This window comes from Lampetra planeri, chromosome 27, assembly GCF_965212315.1.
Source record: "Lampetra planeri chromosome 27, kcLamPlan1.2.h2, whole genome shotgun sequence".
NCBI classification, from domain to species: Eukaryota; Metazoa; Chordata; class Hyperoartia; order Petromyzontiformes; family Petromyzontidae; genus Lampetra; species Lampetra planeri.
This window is the reverse complement of record NC_136133.1, coordinates 5101258-5121861: the sequence shown is the minus strand read 5'-3', so window position 1 is coordinate 5121861 and position 20604 is coordinate 5101258. Positions and strand designations below refer to the sequence as shown.

General features: G+C 48.5%; 1 protein-coding gene across 1 annotated transcript in view; it reads right to left on the bottom strand.

The window, feature by feature from the left end:
- The window catches only part of LOC144728062 (SH3 and multiple ankyrin repeat domains protein 2-like), a 370189-nt gene that overhangs the window by 232008 nt on the left and 117577 nt on the right, over positions 1 to 20604 (bottom strand). The window contains exons 7-8 of the mRNA XM_078607344.1: positions 6220 to 6336; positions 457 to 534 (exon numbers count right to left, since the gene is read on the bottom strand). Of these exons, the coding sequence (XP_078463470.1) occupies positions 457 to 534; positions 6220 to 6336 (195 nt within the window). The remainder of the gene's footprint in view (positions 1 to 456; positions 535 to 6219; positions 6337 to 20604) is intronic.

The following is a 20604-nucleotide window of genomic DNA, read 5'->3' as shown; positions in this document are numbered from 1 at the left end:
CTCTCTCATCATCACGGTGGCTACGAGATGTTAACTACCTTGCCTGGCATGCAGGAGGTCGTGGGTTTTATCCCAACCCTGACGCCTGATTATCTGGAGTTGCCTCCCTCCCCGTGGTTGTGTGGATTTTTCTTCGGGTCCTCCGGGTTTCCCCTCCACATTCACAATCAACGTGCGTTTAGAGTACGTGGCTGCTGCTGCTGCTTTACATTTCCACACGAAGAGCCACTTGGTTGAGCTATCCCCTGTAATGGCAAAGTCACCTGGTATTTTTTTTTTTACAAAAAATAGTTTGAATTAAAAAAATGCTTGGAAGGAAAGAAAATAATGGGAACACATGGGAGAGGCCTTTGGTAGCAGTGGGAAGCTTTGCGATGACAACAACAAGCACAACAACAACAACGGCAGCAGCATTCACCACGCAGTCTGTGTCCGAGACGTGAACCGGCCACGCACCTGGAACGGAGTCTGATTGCTGTAGTTTTTGATTTCCTTGTTCATCCCCCGATAGAGGAGGACGCGTGCACAGCTTTCCTGTTGCGAGGGGGAGAGAGGGAAGAGTGAGTTGCCGATAAATGGCGCCGCGTTTCCGAACGGTGAATTCAACGTCGCCCCCCGCGGACTCACCGTTCTTTGTATTTCCACATCTTCATGCATTCCAAGGATTTTTTTTCACGGCATTATTATTGTTTTAAATAAAATGCCGGTTTGAATTTAAATGCACGCAACTCATTTTCGTTCTTATTACATAGAGTCCACAAGAGGGCTTAGGACATCGCTGAGTTCGTCGGCCGCAGCTGGACAGGAGTAACCCGGGTGAGGACGGAAGGGGAGAGAATGGGGGAAGGCCTATACCTAGCAGTGGGTAGTTACTGGCTGACTACAACACCACTCACACAGTGACCCAGAGACTCACACTGAGACCCATAGACCCAGAGACTCACATAGAAACCCATAGACTGACGCAGACATATCGACTCACCTTGAGACCCGTGGACTCATAGACTCACACAGAGCCCCAGAGACTCACACAGAGACCAATAGACTCACACTGAGACCCATATACTCACATAGAAACCCATAGACTCACATATACATATAGACTCACATTGAGACCCAGAGACTCACACAGAGACCCAGAGACTCAAACAGACATATAAACTCGCACCGAAACCCGTAGACCCGTAGACTCACACTGAGCCCCAGAGACTTACACACACTTAGACCTAGAGACTCACACAGATACCTATAAACTCACCCAGAGTCCCAAAGACTCACAGAGACACATATACTCACACTAAGACCCAGAGACTCACACAGAGTCCAAAGACTCACAATGAGACCTAGAGACTCACACAGATTACCCATGACACGGAAACTCATAGATTCACAGAGACCTATAGACTCACATAGATCCCGTAGGCTCATACACACAGCACAAAATCATTCGCAGACGTACAGACAACTCGCAGTTCAAAGGTCATCGCCGAAGCATTGACCTGTTCTTCCTGCTATGGTGACCTTACACAATAATAGGTCATGTGAAGATAAAAGCAAATAAAACAAAACATCTAATTTATATGACACGAACATCCTGATCTTTCTTCTGACAGGCCTTCCTCAGCAATAATGTATTAGGGTGAGGCCATCTTAAATAACATGGAAGGATGGGTGGGGATTTTAATATCGCGACGGTAACACTGAGCAATCGTCTACTACTGGAGGCGAGGGGAGCAGCGGTTAGCGCACTGCGCTGCGATCCCGACGGGCCGAGTTCGATTCCCGCTCACGGCCACCAACACCTGTGACGATAATCTGAACCGGTCCTGGGCCTCCCTTAGGTCGACTCAACCTCAAATGAGCACCCGGTGCGGTGTGTAAACACCGTCACTGGGGAGACAACAGGCGGCCGTGCGTGCCACAGTGCCGGCCTTCGTCGGCATTGCTCCTCGCTAACGGCCCTTGCCCCAACAGTCTGTCGAAGGCTATATGGGAGATCTTGGTCTTTGTAATGCTGAGGGGTTGATGGTCAGGCGTGTCCGCAGCGTGGGGAGTAGTAGCAGCATTGAGAACGATTGTTTAAGGGCGCTTTATCAATTCAAATGATTCAAACAATGCATTTACTGCGCATGAATAATCCGCAGACCCACGTTCCACTGCCATTGGCGGGCAGCAGATGGCAGCGTGGCAACATGAATTGTTGAACTGTGCTTCTATGCCACCGTCACCAGGTCAACGCATCTCGCCTTCACCAACCAACAGACTCGCGGTGACGCCTGCTTTGAAGTCGGTTGAAACGTTTAAAATTGATCAAAGCAAAATTAAATTGACAAGGAAAAAAACCCCACTGCCATTTATAAACGGAAATAACTCGATATGCGTCTCCTCCCTGTCGCGTCGTTTCGCGAACTTATAACGATCGACACACCGCTACTGCCCGATTTGCGTCGCCTCAACCCCCCCGCACACTTAAACGTTGCTGACGGCATCGTCCTCGCCCCGTCCTTTCACCGTGTCCCATCGCCTCTCAGCCTTTGTGAGGAGGAGAAACAGAAAAATGGTAGCAGCAGCAGCAGCTCCTTGAGATTGCACATTACCGATTTTGATGCCATCTGACAACGTTTTGCTATCTGCTATGTCAAAGATTGCCAATTGTTCGTACAACACCTTTCCACTTTCAATCTCATCTCGCAACCTTCCGTCACCTTCCTACCACCTCAACCCATTAGTCTTCTTATTCTTATTGACAGGGGAGTCAGCCTTCTTCTTCTTCGAGTTCTTCTTCGAGTTCTTGTTCCTTCCCCCCCTTTAAGGCCACGGCGTTACCGATGAACGTGTTAGCATTCGTGTCCTTTATGCAACTCAACAGACGTTTCCCTGTCGTTCACTCATCCGCCCGTTGGCCTCGCCTGCTCACACCCCCCCCCCCCCCCAAAAAAAAATGGGATTCCATTTGCAGTCATGTCTGTCATCTCCGCTGCTTGAACACCACGGGGCGACGGGCGGAGGAGCCCCTTAGCAAAAATATAAATATGCCCCCCCCCCCCAACAATAGCAAACGTGTGCGACCTGCCGTTCTCCCTCAACGAATCGTTGGCAAAAGTACCCAAAAACAGGTTTCCGTTCGGAGTAACATCGCACCCGCCAAGTAATTTTCATTGAGAAAAGTCGTCGCCCGCAATGTCGTTATTATTCTCACGGCAGTGACACCCGCACACAAAAACCCATTGGCAATGATTTGTTATCCTCCGTGCATGATGCAGATGCACCGACCTCCGAGAAGCCCCGGCGGCCTACCGTGGAGATACCAGGCGACAGTGGGCCAAAGGGGGCAATTTTTGTTCCTACAATGAAAGAAAAACCAGCGCACAATTCACAGTGGACGACAACAAAACCGAACAACGTCCCCAAAAGCCTCGCTGGCGTAGCCATCGAGCGTGCAGCGGCGGTGAATTGCACCAGGGCCCACGGTCCAGATTGGGCCCAAGGGTCAGAGGAGCCCATCAGGAACTGTACAAACCTTGACATCAGCCGTACCATGCAGCTGCTGTAAACCCTTTCCGTGTAACGTGCCGGCTACCATCGTACCAGCCTTGCTATTTCAGCCCCTGTAAACCGTCCCTAATCATGTAACGTGCCGGCTACTATATCAGTCACATTTGGATGGGTCGCCATTGAAAACGAGCTTCTTAACTCAAAGGGGCTTACATTAAATCAACCGACTGAACTGACTGATCTCATTTCAGTGGCAATAGCAATGCTCATGGCCCTACAGAATGGTACGCGTATTGTGCCGTATACAACAGATATGATTGTACACACTTGCATACGGGGCTGACCTTATCGTATCAAATGCTGCGTAAGTAAAAGAAAAACCAACATACGCGAGCTTAGCCATGTACGCGAAAATATCGCTTGATACAGAGGCACTGCCTGAAATTAGTTTCTAATCCACTCGCACACATACTGCCCATGCATCACACTCAGAATTGCAATGAGGTTAACGACGAAGGGCAAATCATGCCTTCAATGGAGGGGCGAACCGAGCACTATAAATACCAAACAATTTCGACTCGAGCAGCGCCAACTATGCAACCGCATCCACCGGATTCGCAGCAGGTACGCTCGATCGTTTATAAACAACAACAACAACCACAAAAAGAAGGCGGCGTGAGTGAAAACAAAAACGATACTGATATGGTGGGGCGAATCAACAAAGTCGCTCCTCATTCGTCTCCCTCCCACCCCCTCCATACCTCGCCTCCCTTCTCACTCCGCTGACCACAGCAAACCGCCGCATTCTACGGAGCACTTCTATAATGATCCGCTCGTCGTACCCGGAACCACAACTGTCTTGGCCGAGCGGCGTTTGTTTTCTTTTCAGTGGCCTCAACGGCAACCGTTGGGACTTTTTTCCCAGCAGCAGCCAGGCAACATTGTCCACCTTCAAGTAGCAGCTCAAGGCTCTCACCTGTCCAAGGTCTCATCCATTCAGGTCTCACCTGTCCAGGGGGATCTCACCTGTTCAAGGTCTCGCCTGTCTAGGCACTCACCTATCCAGGCTCTCAACTGTCGTGACTGTCACCTGTTCAAGTTGAAACAGTGGCACAAGTTTCTTAAATCCCCTGGATTCAAACTGCAACTGGACCACGCACCTTGCTGCCTGCCCCGGACCCACGCGCTTGAAGTTAATAAGTGCCCGTTTTGAGGCACAAAACCAAACCCTTGTTCTCTTCTGCTGCTACCTTTGCACTACGAGGAGATGTGGTACAGCCAGGTCAATTGGGAAAAAAGTCAACTTTTGGCAAATGTCATTTTCGCGCATCAATCAAAATGGCGATGGCACCGAGCCTGTGCGGTGTTTTTCGCGCCGACGCTCTTGAACCCTGCAATGGCACTCGCAGCTTGACCCGAGTGCCGTGACCGTTGCCAGCTCGGTGTGCCAATCAAGCGGTCGTTCCAACGAGCCGTCCAAGATGCCACACGCGAATACAAACGCCAACGTTTTGAAAGCGTTCTGGAACAATTGGTGTAAACGATCTAAGAGAGGTTATTTTTTGGGGTTAAGATCGCGTAAATGTGAATGTGTCGTCAAACCGGCCACCACCCGACAAAGCCGATTAGTAAGGGGTTGTCACGGAAATAAAACGTGCCAATTTGTTACTAGTACAGCACACCGGTGCGTTGGAGAGTTAACCACAACGCTCCTTGGTTATTTCGGTAAAGCCACGTAGGTAGAAAAAATAATATATCACGATGTTTCGATCGCAACACAACCGTCTTCAGGTGAAAAAGAGGGGGGGGGGGCTACCCCATTTATTGTTGCTACCTACGTGACTTTACCGAAAGAACCAAAGAGTATGGATTCCTGCAGTCACTAAAGCTTCAAATCAAGAGTAAACCACAACGCTTACAATTCGCCAGTAATTATAACTAGCATCATCAGGCCACAGCCAGGTTGTACATTAATTTTAACTCATGGTTCACAATTAAAAGTCTACGACAGGTTTCATAGATTCTCTCTAGATTTAATAATGTGACGTCTTTCAGTGACATTTTGGAGGGGGGGAAGTTTAATCCGCTGACCAATGTCTCACATTACCAATGTAGCAATGTGACACATTGGTACGTGTTTAAACACAGTGCGTGACCTCCACCTCTTTTCGCATTTGGAACGCCACACCGATCGAGAGCTAAAATTAGTAAAAAAATAAAATCCACTCGGTGGAAAGACATCTGGCTGTGTTCACTTGCGGCGTTCGCGCAGCATAATCTCTAACGATGGAAGTCCGTGCAATTCGTGTGGCGGAGGACGCGAGGGAGAGGAGAGAGTGAGAGGAGAGAGGGGTGGGGAGGGAGGGGGATGTGGAGACAGGATGAGGATGGAGGATGAGGAGGGAGGATGAGGAGGGAAGATGGGGATGGAGGATGGAGATGCAGGATGGGGATGGAGGATGGGGATGGAGATGGAGGAGGAGGATGTAAGATGAGGAGGGAGGATGGGGAAGGAGAATGAGGAGGGAGGATGAGAAGGTAGGATGGGGATGGAGAGAGGATGGAAGATGATGAGGGAGGATGGGGGTGGAGGATGAGGAGGTAGGATGGGGATGGAGGAGAAGGATGGAAGATGAGGAGGGAGGATGGAAGATGAGGAGGGAGGATGGGGATCGAGGATTAGAAGGGAGGGAAGAGGAGGGAAGAGGAGGGAGCTACGGTCACCTGGTTGTACAGAGCACACACGTGCAGCGCGGTGTTCCCGGAGGCGTTCTGCGCCAACATGTCTGCGCCGTAGAAGAGCAGATGCTCCAGGTGCTGCACGTGGCCGTAGCGGCAAGCCTGCGGGGTTGGCAAACGGCACAAGGAAGCGGCACAGCGGTTACCGGGACGACCGGCATGGATGGCAGCGCAGTCGTGACAACATTTATGCCACCAACATATCTCTCTCCGCTCCTGTCAGCCTGCACCCCAGCTCACGACGGAACTCTCCTCCCCCGCAGCATCATCAGCAGAGCGACTCGCAACCTCCTGCTCCTCCTCCTCCTCCTCTCTACACCAAGGAGTAGGGCCGGCACCGTCAGGCGTCATTTCTCTGCCGCAGCCCCCGTAACTTTCCAGAGTCATTCTGATTGCCCTGCACGACAGCTCACGGTGGAACTCTCCTCCAGAGTTGCGGCAGCAGCAGAGCGACTCACAGCCTACTCCTCCCATCCTCCTCAATCAGAGCCTCCTCCTCCTCCTGCTCTCTACACCAAGGAAGGAGCAGGGCCCTGATCTCCACCCGGAGTCGTTTTTCCGGGGCAGCAGCCCGCCGGCTGGAACGCGGCCATCATCATGATTCATCATCGTCCCGCTGCTGAACATTCACAGCAGTAGCAGCAGCAGCAGCAGCTAAGTTCAATCCATACTGACGTTTAAGAGATACCTTAAAGGCCCCGAACCTCTCTTGCCTAGCCTTCGAGTGACGCCGAGATTGTCTCCGCATCCTCAGAGTCAATGTCATTTACGTCCGTGAATAATACTGGTAGGAACCTCCTGGTTACACCAGCCCACAGGGGATTATTGTGTCCGTCCGTCGTGCAGGGAGGGGCTGGGTGGGGAGCGGAGGGTGGGGAGGGGCTGGGTGGGGAGGGTGGGGTGGGGCTGGGTGGGAAGAGTGGGGCTGGGTGGGGGGTGGGAGGGGTGGGGCTGGGTCACCCCGTGGTGCCCTTATAAAACTCAACGTTTAACCAACTCACGCCGGCTTGTGCGCGCCCTCACAGTCGGGCATATTTGCGGAATACACCACGCCGCCGTTGACCCTGGCCATTGACCGAGCAACCCAACGTTCCTACCAGCTCCCTCCGCAGGAATGTGTTTGTGTGCATTACAAATTGCATTGCTGGTAGCGTTTGTTAAAGAAGGTCCTGCATGTGAATTCCCGATTCTGCGGAGTGTGTTTGGTCTCCCCCTTGTTCTGCACGAGTATCCTCCGGGTTCTCTGGTTTCCTCGGCTAGGTAAAAAGGAAAAGAAAAAAACATACAACACCCCTGGTGTTGGGCAAACGTACCAGCACTGAAACATTACCTCCAAATGACTCAATTAGGATTATACAGCAGCAGCAGCAGCGTCGGCAGACTGTGGCTTATGAAAAATAGCGGCTTCCTTCGCGGTAGCCTCGCGCGATAAGAACGGCGCGAGCGCCAAACGTGTTGAATGATTATAACCACGGATTATTGCCGCTGCAAGTGGGGAGTCGTAGCAAGGAAGGTGTGACAACGGGAAAGCGGAGCTTTCGCTAAAAACCCGATGGCGTGGGCCCGTAATATCCGGGCAAAACGTCGGGCAAAGTTGTCGACGCTTTGCTTGCTTCTCCAACAATCCGCCTGTTCCCCCCCCCCCCCCAAAAAAAAAAAACAATAAATTGGTACATTTGGCCACGTGACAACTTGATTTTATGTACGTACTGCATGTTGAACTTCTTTCACACCGTAAGCAGCCGACCGTGTTAATCGGGAGGTGAGGGGGAAGGACAACAAACTAAACACAAAAAAGCAGTTGTAAAGAAAATGGTTGATTTAATAATATCGGAAGGAAGAGCGTTCCAGACGGTCGCAGAAGCGCATCTGGAATCGCGCGATGCGGTGACCACCTTTGTTCGATGGCTTAGCCAAAAGCCACCGCTGCTGCTGCTGCTGCTGCAAAGACGATTGGCTCTGTCGGGCGGTGGAGGGTTATAATTAATGGGAATTCGACATTACACACGAAGCGACGGTCTAACCCAGAAGAAACTCGTTACTACGCATAAAATAACGGCTCCAGAGACGGAGAAATGAGCGTACGGTTGGGGGCGCGAGGACTGCACCGGACCGAGGAGGCCAAGAGAAAGAGAGAGGCCAAAGGGGCCGGGAGGATACGCGCTCACGCACGTGGTGAAACGTATATTAACGAGTGAGGAAGCAAGGTTTCATACTCTTAGTTCTTTCGGTAAAGTCACGTAGGTAAAAAATGAAATTAAAATTAATAAAAATAAAATAATAAAAATCACGACGTTTCGGAGGCAACACAAGTCTGCCTCACTTGATGCAGCAAATCTGGCTGTGACGGTCCCACCTGATGACGGAGACTTGTGTTGCCTCCGAAACGTCGTGATTTTTATTGTTTTATTTTAATTAATTTTAATTACATTTTTTACCTACGTGACTTTACCGAAAGAACTAAGAGTATGAATCCTTGCAGTCACGAAAGCTTCAAATCTAGAATTAGAAGCAAGGTTTGGCAGGCACGTGACAGACGAGAGAGGGCTGGGAAGGCTTAGGATGGGTACAGGGATAGGGGGCCAATGAATGCGATAGATAATGATGAGCGCAAAGACAGAGGAAGAAGAAGAACCGGTCAGTAATGAGCTGAGGCGGTGGGAAGGTGATGGAAGGTTGTGAGATGAGATTGAAGGTGGAAAGGTGTATGCATAATTGCCAATCTTTGACATAAATGTAGAGGGCTAATGGTATGAAAGTGCGAAAAATAGCAAAACGTTGTCAAATGGCATCAAATGCAGTCACGTGAAATGTCAAGGAGCTGCTGCTACCTTTATTTTTTTTGTTCTCTCACAAAAGATTCGCGTGTTAACTAGAAGATGTGCAAAGGCAGACCAAAGAGAGTGAACGGCAATCATATACGACAGTGCTCTATATAGATACAATATGTGTGTAAGCATCTGAAACGCACTAAATCATATCCACAGTTGTATCACATTCGGTTCCAAATCTAACACGTTACTAAAAAGCCAGGAGGATTTCGACAGCAACCCACCGACACTGAACATAAGTATCAGGCAAAGGCACTTCTCTTTTCATATAGCTCTCGTTTAAAACGTGTTACTTTAAAAAAAATAAACGTGTTTATACCCACACAAGATGTTGTTAAATCGCGTCCATTACCCACGGGTTTTTTTTTTGACGTGTAAAGCAACGGGAGGAAAATATGTGGCCCCGAGAAAAGGGACATTTATTATTTAACGCCTTCTTCCTTCCCGTTGCCCGAATGAATTCACCATCCCCCCCACCCCCCCAAAAATATGTAAGTAACGACTCTGGCGGATGCGCAATCGATTATTTCCTGGAAGAATTCCTCAATGCCGATGAATATTTTGCTTGCAAGTTTTTTTCTTTGCTAGCAACTTTTTTCCCCCTCCTAATTTTTATTTCAATCGATATCAAATGTTTCATGACGCCTTATTCTAAAGAGTTGTACAGCAAATTAGAGCATTTTTTTTTTTACGTAAAAGGGGATGGTGGTTGAGATAATAAATAGTGGGGTTGTTATTAAAAGTGGTGGTGTAGTTATGGTGACATTTAGGGGAACAGGAGGGAGTGGTGAAGGAGGGGTTGGGGTAGGTCTGGTCATCGCTGGCGGGCAAAATGTCACGAAATTAAGTAGTGTTCCTTCGTTATTCGAGAACTCCCGATCCGCGAATGGCATCTGGAATTCTCCACGACTGCGTCGAGAGAGAGAGAGACATAGAAAGTGATGTGATAAAGTGATGAGATAAAGAGATGATCGAAAAAGTGGTAAGAGAGAAAGTGATGAGATGGTGATGAGAGAGACGTGAGATAAATTGATGAGAGATAAAGTGGTGAGAGAGAAAGTGATGAGAAAGTGATGAGAGATACACAGATGAGAGATAAAGTGATGAGATGAAGTGAACGGTGAGAAGGTGATGAGAAAGAAAGTGATGAGATAGTAATGAGAAAGATATGAAAGATACAGCGATGATAGAGAAACGGATGGGAAAAAGCGATTAGATAGAGAGATGAGAGAGATAGAGATAACTTCTCGAAGCACCATTGGTACCTCATTTGCCAGTAAAAATTATGATAATTGTTTTTTTACCCTTTTATCTGGCAACAAAACTGACAACTTTTTTACGAGGAGTCATGTTTGCATAGACCACAATACCTGCAGTCATAATGCAAACAAAAACGTAACTCTGATAATGTATGCACTGTCCTTGAAGTTGATTGGTCCACACCCGAGACAGCTTTCCTTAGAGCCTAGTCTCACATGGGTTGGACCAGATGACGCCAAAAGGCGCACAACTCAAAGACAATGCACCATCAGAGTATGAGAGCTCGGGGTAAGTATTTACACAATTGGTACCTCATTTGCCAGTAAAACATATGATCATTGTTTTTTTACCCTTTAATCTGGCAACAAAACTGACACCTTTTTTCTCGAAGCTTAAGAAGCGTCCGCAGACGTTGCGCGCACGATATTCGTAGGCAAACATTAACATAGCCACTTCCGTGCCCTCGTCGAGGAGGCCGCTCTCCTACTTTTCTACAGTTACATGCTAATTTCTCACATTAACATCACTTGCTCCGGCCACTTCTTTATGACCCTTGGGCTACACCCATTTCAAACCTCTTAAAAACAGTCTGCCTCAGCAGCAGACCATGCTTTCCCACCTGATGACGGACGCTAGTGTTGCGCCCAAAACGTCGTGATTTATTTTATTTTATACCTACGTCACTTTACCGAAAGAACCAAAGAGTATGGATTCCGCGCTCGTCATGGGCATCTCTGGAACCGATATCCCTCGCGAATAACGAGGGAATACCGCATCCATTTTGAACTCTCACAGAACAGAGCAGGCCCACGTGTCAGAGGACAGCCAATGGAAGACGTTTTCGTGGGGATTATTTCTGAAATTCCTTCAAGTTATCTTTTTTTTATTCACACACCAGGACAGTCACGCTCTCACATGCCCTGCTACGGAGAAAATGTTCATCTGTAAAAAAGTTTTTTTTGCGTCGTCAGGTGAGTTCCCAAATCAAGAGTCATTGTGCACTCTTGATAACTCAGAGGCTCGTAACAGCAGCAGCCGCAGCGTCATACGCAGCACCAGCCCTAGCACAGCAGCAGCATCATACACATCAGCAGCACTATCAGCAGCAGCATCATCATACGCAGCAGCGCTAGCAGCAGCACTATCAGCAGCAGAAGTATCATCATACGCAGCAGCATCAATAGCAGCAGCACCAGCAGCAATATCAGCAGCATCAGCAGCAGCAGCAAAATCAGCAGCAGCAAAATCAACAGCACTAGCAGAAGCACGAGTAGCATCAGCATCAGCACCATCAGCACCATCAGCACCACCAGCACCATCAGCACCACCAGCAGCTGAAGCACCACCAGCAGCTGAAGCACCACCAGCACCATCAGCACCATCAGCACCACCAGCACCATCAGCACCACCAGCACCACCAGCACCACCAGCACCACCAGCACCACCAGCACCATCAGCCAGGGCCGGCCCGAGGCATAAGCGAACTAAGCGGCTGCTTGGGGCCCCCTGGCCACCAGGGGGCCCCCGAATCGTTTTTTTTTTTTTACAATTAAATAACTTAAACAAGTGATATAAATGAATTAATGAATGAATGAATAAATGATTCAAGACAAGAAAATTCTGTCGACAACTGCTGCTTTGTCACGGCTCACGGATGTCACGGCTCATTGACAATTCGCGTGGGCGCGGGCGCGGGCGCGGGCAGGTGCGCGCAATTGTACGTCACGATAATAAATACGCCTAAGCCATGTCACAAAAAAGGACGTATCCCTCTGGTGCCGAAAAAAGAAAAAAGAAAAGGACCGAGGAGGAGAAAAAAGAGCGAGATAAAGGTATGTTTGCATTATTATTTACAGTATGTTTTGTGCAGCAGCAGCACAAATTGTGCTCACGTCACTTGAGGAAGCAGCTAGCTAGTCATGACTCATGATATTTTTATAAGCCATTTTTTATTAATACATAACCTCACTGTATTCGTTTATAATATTCGCTATAACATTATAGTGTGACATTTGTGTCAATAATCTTCTAGCACAGATGAGTCTGCGTGGTGGGAGGGGGGCCCCCAAATCAAATTCTGCTTAGGGCCCCCAAGAGGCTCGGGCCGGCACTGCCATCAGCTGCTGCCCAAGCTTCCTTGGCTTCCTCTCCCCTCTCTGGCGCCTACGGCCCCATTCTCGAGCAGCAGCTGAGCCAATTACCGGGGCACGCCGTGAAAAAACCAATGCCCCCCCCACCCACCCCACCAATCAGGTGAGCATTGTTTAATTATTGAATCATTCCCGTTTCCCACCAGCCAAATCCAACACAAAACCGTGGGATTTATAATAGCTCAAGGCCTTGCAGCACCAGGGGGACACAGATGCCCCACTCACGTCGTAGCAAAACTGATAAAAAACATATTTTTTCAGAGATGTTAGCATGTTAAGATATTAGCAAAGCCTCTGTATTGCTGGTGCACGCCGGTAATTCAAGTACGGTGGAAGCGAGGATTGGCGGATCGCCACAAATGCTGTGAAACTCCCTTTCCATGGGCGTTGGGATGCTATCGACGTCCAGGAGAAGGCGGTAGAGTACAGCAAAGTGTGCGGACTACGATCATTCATCTGTCCCTTCTCCGTGGGATAGAGTATTGCCCCCTCGCACGCGTGGGGGTTTCCCCGAGAGCTCCGGTTTCATCCCGCACGCATAACCAACCACTCATTAAATGGCCGAAAACATCTTCGTAGACAGAGGACCGCAGATCTTGCCCAAGATCTGCTGCCTCTTTCAGCTCGTTTGTGGGGGGTTCCCTCAGCGATTGTGAGGTGCATGAACGTCACAAAGAAAAACATCACTAAACATTCTGATACTTTTTACGATAATCTTGCGATGGCTACCGACATTTGAATCCAGATCTCAACAGTGCAGGCTCACAGTTCCTATGATCACTGTTACATTGTTTTTATAGCTTTCTTTTGGTGATTTTGAAAACGTTTCGGTTTAGCCATGTTTGTTTGTTGTAGTACAGAGTTAGCCTGATGAGTTTAATCTACATTGTCTTATGGTTGTTAGTGTTTGACTTGCATCCCACTGGAATTTTTTTGCACAAAGCGTTGAAATACGGGTTTTTTTCTTGAAGACTTTGCTGTTTTTTCCAGGATTTTTCTGTTGCGTGTAGTCACTTTAAGATGTTTCTTGTTCACGTTTTTGTTTTGTTGCCGTTGCACCCGAGTCAAGAGCCGCATGGCTCACTGGGTTATACCTAATACATAAAACTGAACTGGAAACGGAACTGTTGTGATGACAGAGACACCCCAGCCACAGTGATGGCTTTCGTCATGCATCCTGAATTATGACTTGCACATGCCACCTCTGCAGTAGCTCCTTGGTTCACATTCGCGGTGGCTAGGAGATGTTAACTCCCTCGCCTGGTCCACAGGAGGTCGTGGGTTCGATCACGACCCTGACGCCTGCTGTGCATTTGGAATTTGCGTGTCTCTCTCTCTCTCTCCCAGTGGTCGCGTGGATTTTTCTCCGGGTCCTCCGGGTTTTCCCCTCCACATTTCAATCAACATCACGCGTTTAAAGTATTTGGCTGCTATAAATGTCCACATGATGATAAGCCACTTCGTTGAGCTATCATTTGGGGCCATGTCGCTTCTGAAAAAGAGCTACTATATAGCTCAGTGGGCCTGATCTGGTAACGTAAAGAATGGTTTAGTTTCGTTGAGCAAAGTAAGTTCATCATGGTCCCATTGCATGACATTTTACATGAACGCTCGTTAAAGAATCCGCTTGTATCAAGTTTTAGTTTCTGATCGCCATTTAGTTGTAATTTTGCAATATACACCAGCTTAACACGTAGGGGTTTAGCGACCAACATTATTCAAAATAAAGGTATTTGGGTTAGATCGCGTAAGTATAAATGGTCGTAACACTCCACCGCCATGACAAAGCCAGTTAGGTTTGTCACGTGAACAAAACGTGCCAATTAGTTACTACTTTCAGCCCACCGGCGTGTTGTTAATGTCGTGGCTTTACTCGGGATGTCACGTAGCAAGCTTAGAGGCAACAACCATCGACGTATGGAGGCAGCAACAACACCGGCAGGGGTGTAACTGCACCCATTGTCGCCTTGGGATGTGGAAGCCAGCCCACTTCCCCCCCCCCCCCCTGCAACAGCCACCACTGCCGCTCCGACATGCGAAGGGAGAGAGAGCGAGCGAAAGTCCATCAGACCTGAAAGGGCGCTTCATCCAGCCGAAATACAATTATTGACCGTCGGAGGGCAAGGCCCACCACAGTGCCAGCGCCACACACCTGGGCACAAAGGTGTGCGCGCAGAGACAAACGCGACGGCACCCCCCCCCTCCCCTCCTCCCTGCCCCCACAAGACAAAGCCAGAGATCCCCCGTGTAGCCTTAACAGACTGTTGGGGCAAGTGCCGTTAGCGAGTAGCGGCCTATGAAGGCCGGAACGGTACACGAGGAGGTGGGTGGACAGCAACCACGCCCGATCGCCTTTGTCCCCCCAGTGGCGATGTTTGCACACCGCACCCAGGTGCTTATTTGAGGCTGAGTCGACCTAGGGGAGGCGCAGGACCGGTTCAGATAATCGTCACCGGTGTTGGCCGTGAACGAGAATCGAACTCGGGTGGCCGGGTTCGTAGCGTAGCGTAGCGCTAACCGCTACACCACTGCTCCTCACGCACACACGCAGACACAGACACACACCGCTACCAGCACTCGGCTGACCATTACGATCGCAATCGGCCTGTCCGCCCATCGCAAAGGCAGAGGGATCACCACAACAAGCACCACCACCGCCATCATCATCATCACCGTCATTTTCACACGGCCGTCCACCAGCCAAAGGGCGACACAATTTAAATCAGTCACCGCCAGCCTTTTCGTACGGTGGTGGGGGGGGGGGTTGAGATAACGGGCCTCAATCGGGGCCCGCTGTCATTGACAAAACTGGCAGGACGCGGACGAGGAAGCATCTCGAGGTACGGGACACGCGGCGGTGGCGCTGCTAATGAAGGTGCGGACAAGGGAAAGGCATCTTGACTTCAAACTTTCGTGACTTCTCTTTGGTTATTTCGGTAAAGTCACGTAGATAGAAAATAATAATAACTTTATTTTTATTCTTATTTTTCTATCTTCGTGACTTTACCGAAATTACCAAAGAATAAGGGAAAGGCATCTTCGGTGACCACGCCGTGTCTCCGAGTGGAATGCCACCAGAGATGTGGGGGGGGGGGGGGGGGGGAATCTCGCGATTTGTAAACGCGGTGGAAGAGGAGTTTGACGTTCGCCATGTCCACCACTCGCAAACTCCCTTTCTCGCTCAACGTCAACATTGTCCGAAGTGAAGAAGGGTTTTTACTGGTCACCGTAAACATTCGTATATTTTGTAAAGGGAGCGCCTCAGAATCCGAATATGTGTTGATACCGGAGGAATCCGATGAGCTATCAAGATATTTCTCGCCGGTAAAAAAACTTTGCAACAAACAATATAAAACAATTCTAGATTTGAAGCTTTCGTGACTGCAAGGAATCATATTCTTAGGTTTTTTCGGTAAAGTCACGTAGGTAAAACATCAAAATTAATGAAAATAAAATAAAATAAAACAAAAATCACGACGTTTCGGAAACGTCACGACGTTTCGGAAACGTCGTGATTTTTGTTTTATTTTATTTTATTTTCATTAATTTTGATGTTTTACCTACGTGACTTTACCGAAAAAACCTAAGAATATAAAACAACACGATATAGGAGTGCAAAGTACAAGAAAGGTAAGCAAATCACCCAAACACAACCAAATACAACACTAAACCATCCCATCCTGCCAGACAGAGCCCACTGAGGTTTTCACTTATTTTTCAAAAGAGACATGGCCACAAATGATAGCTCCACAAAGTGGCTTATCATTTGGACATTTATAGCAGCAACATAATCTAAACAGTCTACCGCTCTGTGTATCACATTTAACCGGAAGCACGTAAACATGTTAACAGAGCAGCTGATGTTTAACAAATACCACGGTTTTTTTAATTTCCAAAGCTGCTCTCTCTTGTCTGCCGTTTATTCCGGCTGATTAAAAATCAGCCTCTGCTGTAAATATCGGCCGCTGTGACTCCCTCGATCTGTCTTTTGTCACTTGCATCCTGTAATTAAAAACGCGAGGCTTTCGCGCCAGTGGAGCTGGGTCCAACAGTGAAGAACGAGGAGAAATGCGTAAGTGTGCTAACTGAAGATGCAATATTTTTAAACGGTTAGGGTAATTAAACACGGCTTAACATGGTTACTGAGAGAAAGCAGAAGGCAGTAGGTCTAGAAATATGTACCACCTAAGCAAACACAAATTTAGTCGTACGCACTTGTACGTATGTCACACTTCTTTTTCACCGTACGTAGCCAACCGTACTAATCGGAGGTGCGGGAAAAAGACAACAAACTGAACACTAAAAGCAGTTCTAAAGAAATTCGTTTTTAATGTAGATTCAAAAGTGCATAGCTCCCGGCGGCTTCCTAATATCGGAAGGAGAGAGCGTTCCAGACGGCCACAGAGGCGCATCTGGAAGCGCCCGCGAAGTCGCTCTGAAGATGCCCCGGAGTTCGAGTGAACATGGCTCATGCGAGTTGAATTGCACGTGGTGGTGATGACCACCGCATGGTTGTCCGTGGTCCACAGAGAGAATACGGAGGTGCGAAATTGTCGCCACTTCAGGGCTTGTGGACTGAGAGGATGGAGGCCACGATGTATGGGTGTTGGGCTCTCCGTGTTCGCATCATCATTTTGCATGCGGGTAAGGGGAAGGGCGGTCATTATATTGCGACGTGGGTTGGAGGTGTTCAGAAGCGGTGGGGAAAAAACGTTATCCGATGTCGAAGATGTTTCGCGGATGCTAGGCAGTGTTATGCAGTGCTGCAGGCAGGCTTGGGAGATACGCGTGGCGGGGGTGTAACGGGGAGACGAGGATCAATGGCGATACAATAACAGAGGCTGCGAGCCCTGCCACCGAACGAAGGAAGGGAGAAAATTATAAATTTTCCAAGACATTTCTGAGATAGATGAGGTTAGGATAACGATGGTGGTTTGCAGATATATCAGTTTAACACGTAAGCAGGCTTTCGCGACCAATATTATTCATAATAAAGATGTTTGGGGTTAGATCGCGTAAGTATAAATGAGTTTGAATATATGTTGGGTCAAAATGTGCTCTTTTTTTAAATGGGTGAAAGCGGCTGTCTGAAGGGCCGCTGAAGGGAATGGGATTAATAAAACCGGCGAAACACGGAACTGTGGCAGGGTGCCACAGAGGTTTGAGCGTGAGCTCGGGGCATACAATGTGGAATATACATATTTGTTTATGGAGTTACTTGCGTTGTACGTTTTATATGTAAACCAAAAAAAAAAATCTCGTAAAAGTAACAAGAGAATACCATTTGCATAATTGCGTATTATGGCCTTCGGGTTATCCTCTTCGTCTTCCTTGGGCATGGAAGTGCACTTTGTGGGGGACATCTCGCCTGACTGATGTACGGTGACAGTAACGACCTTCTTAAGACACGGCGCGTGTTTATTTTAGAGCCCAGATTTTGCGCCGCTAACGTAAAATCATTTTGCCTTTCGGGCGCAGCACATGCACGTCAAACACCGAGGCGGTGCGAACATACGCACGCCAAATTCGGAAACGCTGATTTTCTTTTTCGTTGCCAGGATTTGAACTTTTTCTTCGGTGACTCAAAGCGGGCTTTTTGTGTGTCCGTGTGGTGTTTTTTTTCCCCAATTGGCAAAAAGCGCAGTCAATAAATACATTATTTAAACGGACACATTCCCCAAAGAGCTGTATTATTCCATTTTCAAGACATCAATCCGGCAATTATTTTTTTTAAATAACCCATTATCAATGCAACAAGCAATGCTTATTTTTCATTTTTGTTACATTTGAAGCAACTGTTTCGAAAATGCGAACGTGGCAATTTTCTCGTGCGCCCTATCAGCGGAGGGATGTAGCTTCGTTATCAGTGCACTCGTGAAGCCCAGCCATTCGGGATGCAATACTCCATCAGACTGCTACAACTACTGCCCGGATGCCTGTCCACAAAGCAGGCTGGGAGAAAGAAAAAAATATATCTACAAATAACACAAAACTAAAAAAACTCCTGCAGTTGGCAAAACGCCATTAATGAGAAATGGCGCTCCAAAGAAGAACATTCTTGAGGGACGTTTGCGTTATCATTGGGTTCATATCCAACTCCTATTACCTCATCCGTCAATATAGGGCTTCTCAAATGTGTCTCACGTTAGTGGGGTATAAGCCCATCTCTCACCCCCCCCAATTGCGCCGCTGCGATTGTTCGTGTTTCAACGAAACGACGACGGCCTCGCAACCAAAAATTGTTCGCCGTCCGTTTTGCCGGCAGTGACGACCTCTGCACGTGGCCCCTGACTTGGCACTGCGGAGGGAGGCAGCGGGGGGTTGGTGGATCACCGTGCACAAATTCCTTTCCCCGTAGGCGTCGATGAGGAGCCATACACCCGGCTCGCCAGGAGATGGCAGTACAGCAAGTGGACTCATCCATATCTGTTTCCATCTGCACGGGGGATAGAGTATTGCCCCCTCGCGCAAGGCGTGGGTTTTTCTCCGGGTACTGACACGCAATGTCTACCCAACATGATTATATGTATTAAAACACTATTTAAACATCACACTAAAGCTATAAGCTGCAAATGCTACGCCCACCATAGTTATTGCTGGTTGTCGTAACTTGCTGACCCAGCCCCCTACTGGACATCGGTACTTTCCAGACTGTACACCATGCAAAAATCATAAAAAATATACTTTTGTATATTTTTTTTGGGGGGGCGCAATAATGCATATATTTTTGCACGGCAAGTGAGCTGTGACGTCACATTTGTGATGTCACCCGCATGCGGCAGCGTCACGCAGTGCGCCTGCTGACGTCACGCATCCCCCCCCCCACCCTCCGCGTAGGCCGTGTATTCATCCAAGACAAGAATCCAAGTCCCGGGCAAAGCCGGGTAGTTAAAGCTAGTTAGTAATAATCATCACTCTGGTTCCAGTCGTTAATGGCACACAATTTCAAAGAAAACAACAAAAACCCGGCCACTTCGGCGGTCTGGCAGGCCGCAGTGTGAGCACGTTGCTTGTCCCAGCCGCCCGTGTACTTTGACAAATTTGCGCACTTTGCCGCAACGTGCTGCTGCTAATTAATTCTGTGTCCGGAGCTTTGTGGAAGAAAAAAAAGACGAAGCCGCCTCTCATGACAGCACTGCGTGGCAGAACAATATATGTAGGTGGCGCGGGCGGGCGGGCGGGAGGGAATGTGTTTGGCACGGTACGTTCAACAGACCTTGATCCCCTTGCTCGCTGTCATGATCGTGGTCTTGGAATGCCACACTTGACATGCCCATGCCATGCCGCGGAGACCTACGTGCATGTATGTTGTACAGAGTTCCACGTGCGTACAACATGTATGCTGTGCGCACGTTGAACTCCTTTGGGGCCGTCCATAAATGTCGTCACGCGATTTTGGACGATTTTTGACCCCCCCACCCTTCTCGTCACATGGCGTCACAAAAAGTCAGACCCCACCCCCCCCGCTAATATGACGTCACAAAGCTCTGTCCCTCCCCCCCAAAATAAAACATGCTTTAAATCACTTTAAACTATTGTCATTGTAGTGCGTATTTAATGTGGCGCTGCACTCTGATGTTGTAGGAGAAAACGAGTATTAAAAAGTATATTTAATTAAGTAGAACGTGTCGTCTATATTTATTTAAAGTTGCGCATTTTGATGTTACGTCAGATTACTCAACACCCCCCCCCCCCCGTCACACATCGTCACAAATGTCTGACCCCCCCCCCCTAGGTACGTGACGTCATTTATGGACGGCCCCTTTCGCACCGCACGTAGCTAACCGTGCTAATCAGCGGGGGAAGTGCAACAAACTAAACGCACATAAAAGCAGTTCTAAAAGAAATGAGTTTTCAATCTAGATTTTTTAATGTGGTCATGGGCTTGCTGATAAGCTGTGTGTAGAGGAAAGGAAACTGGGAAGTGTGGTCATGGGCCTGCTGATGAGCTGCGCGTATAGGAGACGAAACTGGGAAGTGTGGTCGTGGGCCTGCTGATGAGCTGTGTGCGAAGACGAAGATGGAACATAGCAGGCACCCCCACGTGTTTTGTCGACGTGAAGCCTAATTTGTGGTTCGCCCAGGGAAATTCGATGAGCTATCAAGCTCCTTTTTACAGATGTCCAGCA